Source organism: Vombatus ursinus, unplaced genomic scaffold (assembly GCF_900497805.2).
Source record: "Vombatus ursinus unplaced genomic scaffold, bare-nosed wombat genome assembly UNPS02011431.1, whole genome shotgun sequence".
Classification (NCBI taxonomy): domain Eukaryota; kingdom Metazoa; phylum Chordata; class Mammalia; order Diprotodontia; family Vombatidae; genus Vombatus; species Vombatus ursinus.
In genome coordinates, this window is record NW_020951209.1 from 6,967,439 (window position 1) to 6,973,959 (window position 6,521).

Consider the following 6,521-nt stretch of genomic DNA (forward strand, 5'->3'; position numbering starts at 1 on the left):
TTCCTTATTGAGGATGAAACTATCCCAAGCTAGTGACCCATTTTCATCTGGGGCTCCTGGGGAGGCTTCTCTCTGTCCTCAACAAGAGAGTTTTGTGTCAGTCCACAAAATGCACTCAGGCTACATGCTTAGGAGGGCAGTCACTGGGTGCTACTAAACATAAGGGGTGGTGTGGGTGAAATTCAAGGTTTCTAAGGTCTTAGGTTATGAAGACTCCCCACTGTTTCCTCTAGCAGTTGTAGGCCCAGATAGTGCAAATGGTTTCACACACAGTTCACTCCTGATGCATCACCATAGCAACTCATATGGGCAAACAATGGGGGCCTAGGAACAGAGGGGCATTTTCTAGCTTTGATAGTTTTTTTTTTTATTTAAATGTATCTTATGATCAGGAATAACTCCTGGAGAAAATGAGCCATCTCAAAGTACAGAACCTCTCCTACAGGTAGGAAGACTGCATCCTAGAAAGCCGATCCCCATGTCCAGAGTACCTGCCTTATGTAGCTCTTGATTTTTATCATGTAGTCCTCAACGGAGGTTCTGTTTTCTACTATGGCCTGAAGGAACTAATTATGCTGATATTCTATCTACTTAGCCTCCTAGTATTCCCAGCTTTAGCCATGTGAGATGTGGGGGTCAGAGCTAATAGAGAAGGCAGGACACCTGGATCTAATCACTTCTGGACTTGCTGGAGGTGGTCAGAGCTGGAGGAGTGGGAGATTTGTGGACATCAGCAAACAAGTAGGGGTGATTGGAGGGAAATGGCATCAGGATTGAGGTGTATGGTAGTGTGAAGAGTAATGGATTTGGAGACAGAACCAAGTTTGAATCCTAGCTCTGTTCCTTGCTATCAGTCAATAAGCAGTATAATTGTGTGACTTGGGCAAGTCATTTCACGTTTGGGAGCCTCAGTTTTCCTCATCTATAAAACAAATGGGTTGGATTAAAAGATCTCCAGCTCTAAATTCTAAGGAAACGTATATAATGAAGAAAGCTAGGACTATAAAGTGACTCCAAATGTAAGAAGAAGCAGGGGCCTGATCTCCATGGTAGACTCAATAGCATCACACTGCCCAGTAATGGTGGATAGGTACTAAGTCAAATATTTGGTAACATCAGTTCCCTAGGGAAGTATCAGGAGTCATTTTTGAGGAGAGGAAACAACTGAAATTTAAGGCTTATGCAACACTTATTCTTTCCTTGGTTGCAGCTGAACAAAATAGAGGGTGGAGAAGCCGATTTCACCACCAACTCATCTGTCACCAGGTCCCATCTTAATTCTTACCTAGATGACCTGTTACAACGATTCCTTCACTGAGAAAACATGGGTACAGCGAGAATTCTTCCACCCAGATATCCCCTTGGTGTTTGGGGGCTTCACTCCAAAGCCCTACCATCAGCTTGCTGTGAAGCAACCACCCTGTACAAAAATAAAGTCCATCACATGCCAGCGACTCCTCACCCCTTGGAAGGGTACATCCCAACATACATGGGGCTACCACACGTGGATAGATGTGGGGCGTCTACCCCCAGTCTTTCCCACAAGGCCTGATAAACCTTACGATAGTAATGTCTGGCGATGGCTCACTCGTAGTGAGGCCCATAAATGTTCTTTAACCAATTACTCTATCCCTCCACCTTCCTGGCTTGGGAAAAACACTTTATTGCACTTTATTGACACTCATCCTATCTTCATGGATCCAGTAAGAAAGGAGAAGGTGGTCAACCGGGCCAGGAAGGAAATAATGAAAGCAGAAATACTCAAAGCAAGAAGTGAAGTGAGGGTACCCCCATTGGATGCCCAGGGTAACATTTTGCCCCCCAAGAACTTCAAGAGGTAAGAAAACCCTCCCCTAGCTGCCTGTCCCTCTCCAAAAAAAAAAACCAATCTAAATGTTAATAAGTACTGAATATAGCATTGAGCATTATGATAGGTGGTGTGGGATAGACCCCTCCAGAAGCATATGAAATAGGATCCCTTCCCCAAGGAGGAGGCTATCTGGAGTGATTGGGCACACGTATGCAAGTGCCAAGTGAATACAGAGTTCAGAGGAAGGAAAGAATGCTACGGACTGTCGTCGGGTTAAGTTTGTTGAAGGAGATAGGACTTAAGCTATATACTTGAAGGATGGTAAAAAGGATAGATAGGCATTTAGCCAGGCCTTTGTGTTATTTGGAGCCACTTTATTGACTCTCCTGCCTTGCCTCACCTCACTTCCACCCACTGTTGGGACCTGATAGTCTATAGGAACCTGAATAGTCTATAGTGAAGGATGTGGATTCAGGCTAACCAGACAAGATTCTATGCTGGAATAGGACAGTGAAGTAAATACAACCTACTCATGAATTCAAGGTCCAGTGATCCAGTAAATAACCAGAATCAAGGCCTTTGCCTTCTCTTTCCTCTCTCCTGTTGCTCCCTGCCTTTTGGACCATCTCTCTGCAAAAGCAGAGAGAGAAGCATGTCAGAGCAAGTTATATTACTCCTATGAGTAGCTTTGGTAAGGGATTGAAATAAATGGCTAAAATGAGGTTTGGGGATTGTGGATTTTTGAGATTTCTCCTTCCTGTGACTCCATCACCACCCATCTCTGGTTATTCCTGACTATGGATTAGAATGGTTAGAATGGATTCCTGACTATGGATTAGAAAAGGTTAGAATGAACTTTAGAGAGATCCTAGTCCCATGTATACCTGAATGAAAATCCCTTCTATAACATGCAGTGGTATATATTTAGAACTAGAAGGTATCTTAGAGGTCATGGTCATCCAGCTTTTGTCTGAAGACCTTCAATGAGGGGTCACTGTCTGCCTCCCAAGCCCATTTGGCTGCTGGATTGCTCTTTTGATAGGAAGCGTTTCCTTACACCTGGACCTAAATCTACCACTGCGATTTTCAACCACTATTCTTAGTTCCAACCTCCAAGGCCAAGCAGAATCGTAGAATCAGATTTAGTGATAGGAGAGACCTTAGAGTTCCCCCTCCCTCACTTTACAAATGAGGAACTCAGGGCCAGAGAATTAAAATGATTTGTCCAAGGATGCAGTAAGTGAAAGTGCTGGGATTCAAAGAGCTGGGATCCCTCTTCCACATATTTCATTTTAAACTGGACCTGTGGTTTCATTGCTCTCAGAAATCCCTTCTACCAATGCAGATTGGAAAATATTCTGCAAATTATAGTCTTAGAGAGTGACCTGGGGCACTGAGAAATCAAGTGACTTGGTCCAGGTCTCAGCCTCCATGTGTCAGTAGCAGCTGCTTCTCATATGAAATATGTATAGAATAAATGCAGAGCAGTTTGGAGCTAATGAAGGAAAGAAAGCACAAACAAATTGCTGATTAGGAAAGGCCTGTAGGTTGTTGCATCTGAGCTAGGCTGTGAAGGAAGCTAGGGTGGAGGAGCCCGCTAAAACATCTCATCTCACTTTTGGATAGCTCTAATAGACTTCTGACATCAAGCCTAAACTTGCTTCTCTAAAACTAAAACAGTCTCTAAAACATCCCATCTCACTTTTGGATAGCTCTAATAGACTTCTGACATCAAGCCTAAACTTGCTTAGTTAACAACCTCCACCCATTCCTACTGGTTTTGCCCTCGGGGGCCAAATGCAAATAGAGTTTAAGTATAGTCTCTTTTCCACATGATAGACCCTTCAATCTATACGTCCCACTTAAGTATTCTTTTTCAAAGTTAAATATATTTGATTCCTTCCACTCATCTTCAGTTGGCGTGTTCTGATGATCTTTGATTACTTTGATTGCCCTTGGCATTCTCTCTAGTTAACTAATCAATTAATTGATTAATTAACAAATATTTGCTGAGTGCCCCCTATGAGCTTAGCACCATGCTTGGGTAGAATGCCTTCCTGAAATACCTGGATGTGTCCTATTATCCCAAAACCCCATGACAAAAAAAACCAAACAAATAAAAGGGATGAAAACAGAGCTGACTATCTCTTCCTACTTCTTTTCCTAACTTGTGTATATCCATCAGGGCACCACCAACCTTCCAATCACCTCAGAGTCATTCTCAATGCTTCACTCTCCCTCACTCCTCTCCTTGTCCAATCAGGTGCCCAGTTTTATTGATTCTACCTCCACATCTCTTGCTTCCATTCTTTTCTCTTACCTGGCTGCCACCCTGGTTCAGGCTCTCATCAGCTTCTGTTTAGGTTCATAATTGGTCTTCATTTCTCCAGTCTCTACTTCCTCCAATTCATTCTCCACATAGTTGCCAAATTGATATTACCAAAGCATACATGGGATCATGTCACTCCCCTTCTCAAGAAGCTTCAATAGCTCAGAGATCAAACTGTTAGGCATTTTAAACCCTTCACCATTTAGCTTACTTTTCCAGACATGTTTCACTTATTATTCCTCATATACAACAATCTTTGTCTTTGCAGACGAACTCATTTCCTGGAATAGTATGCTCTCTCCTTCCTTCTACCTTACAGAATCTCTTGTTGTTCAGTCTTTCAGTCATATCCGATTCTTCGTGACCCTGTGACCATAGCACACCAGTACTGTTCATGGGCTTTTCTTGGCAAAGATACTGGAATGCTTTGACATTTTCTTCTCCAGTGGATTAAGGCAAATAAGAGGTTAAGTGACATGCCCAGGATCATACAGCTAGTGAGTGTCTGAGACTAGATTTGAACTCGGGTCTTCCTGGCTCCAGAGCTCTATCCACTAAGCCACTTAGCTGACTCATAGAGTCCGTAGTCTTCTCCTTCAAAGGTCAGCTCATCAAGGCTTAGTCTGATTTCCCCCAGCTCCAGTGGTTCCTCCTTCACAAAAGTTACTGTGCATTGATTTTGTATATATGTTATTTCTACTTTATATAAATACGTGTTATTTTAGGGATAGAATATAAACTCCTTGAGCATAAGAAATTATTTTGGTTTTGTGTTTGTATCACCAGCCTCCCATGTAGTAGGTGCTTAATAAATACTTGTTGCTTACTTGCTTGATTGATTGATGAGAGAAGGCAGAGAAATTCACAAGGGTACCACCACTGGATGCCCACACACAAACACACATATTAGGCTGTCATATTATGTATATACATATATACACATGCATGCATGTGTATGTATGTCATGCATACACATACACACATGTATGACAATCCATGTGTATGTATACACATTTATATACATACTTCTTATCAAACTTTAAGTTCCCAAGCCTCTTAGTCCTTTTTTATATGTAATTGTGTATGTTGGTGATTGTTACATTCCCAATAAAAAAGAAAAAAAATTTAAATGAATGGAGAGATAGAGTGGTCAGATGAGACTTTGCAAAGGAGGTGGGGTTTATGTGGTTTTGAAAGAAGCTTAAGAATTTAGGGAATAACCAAGGATAGGCCATAAGGATTGCAGATCTAAATCACATCACAATTCAATTCAACAAAAATCTTTTAAGTACTTATTTGCAGAGCACTGTGATTGGGGGACAAGAGAGATGCAAAATTTAGATTTTCAAATTCTCCTTATAGATGTGAATTTAATATCAATAAGGAAAGAACACAATACACAACTGATACCCAGGCAGTTAAATCCATGAATCAATTTTCTTTGTTAATTATTTGTCATGCATTATTGCCAGGATGAGGGAAGTAAAGGGCAGAGACTGCATTTGAATATTTCTTTACATGTTGTCAATAGCTAATTTGTGAAGAGAAGTCATTCCCTCCCCAGCCTCCATTAGTACTCCTACACAGGATCTCCCCTTACCTCTCCATTCTCTCTTCATCACAAACAGGTACAGACATGTGACACCAGGTGGACGATTGGACCCTAACGGCTTCCAGCTTGTGCCCAACCCAGTCCCCAATTTACTCTGCAGGGGTTGGCCCTGCCCTAACCCTCAACCACATTATGAAGAGTTGTCGATGAGGCTGTTACTGCAGCCTGCTCCTCCCCTGGACCCTGAAATGGTGAGGAATTACCAGATCCTTGCAAAGGACCGAGCAACTACTCCCATCTGCTATGTCTCAGAAGAACCCGGCCTGGCATGAGGGCAAGGGGTACAGTTAGGAGATGGGGTGTTGGGAGGGAGAGGGCTGTCTCATTCCCTATACAACTTCACACAGGAGAGAAATTGGGTAAGACCAAAGGATCCTCCAACTCCAACAGAAATATTGGTACATTATATTCTGTGTTCCAGAGACCTTAACCTGACACACCCCTGCTCTAAGCAAGAAACATCCTAGGGTGGTAGAAACTCCAGCTTATCTGTGTTTTTCAGTCTACAAAGTTCTTTCCTCACAATCACCTTTTGAGGTAGATAGTCCATGTATTTTACAGTCATGGAAACCAAGATTAAGGGTATAATTTGGATTAATCATAGGATTTTAACACTTTAAGGGACCTTAAGTCATCCAGCCTAATTCTCTCATTTTACCTATGAAGAAATTGAAACCCCAAAAGGTGAAATGATTTGTTCCAGATTCCATATATAGTAAATTCCAGAGCAGGGGTGGAATCCAGATCATTTGGCCTCAATTCCAGTGTTC

At 42.1% G+C, this 6,521-nt stretch overlaps 1 protein-coding gene across 1 annotated transcript; it reads left to right on the plus strand.

Annotated features, from left to right (window-relative positions):
* Window positions 1-904: 904 nt before the first annotated feature.
* TEX52 (testis expressed 52) lies at window positions 905-6,023 on the plus strand. The gene is made up of 2 exons (XM_027856415.1): window positions 905-1,837; window positions 5,768-6,023. Exons 1-2 carry the CDS (start codon window positions 1,290-1,292, stop codon window positions 6,021-6,023), a joined length of 804 nt encoding a protein of 267 aa, XP_027712216.1. The 5' UTR covers window positions 905-1,289.
* Window positions 6,024-6,521: the final 498 nt, after the last annotated feature.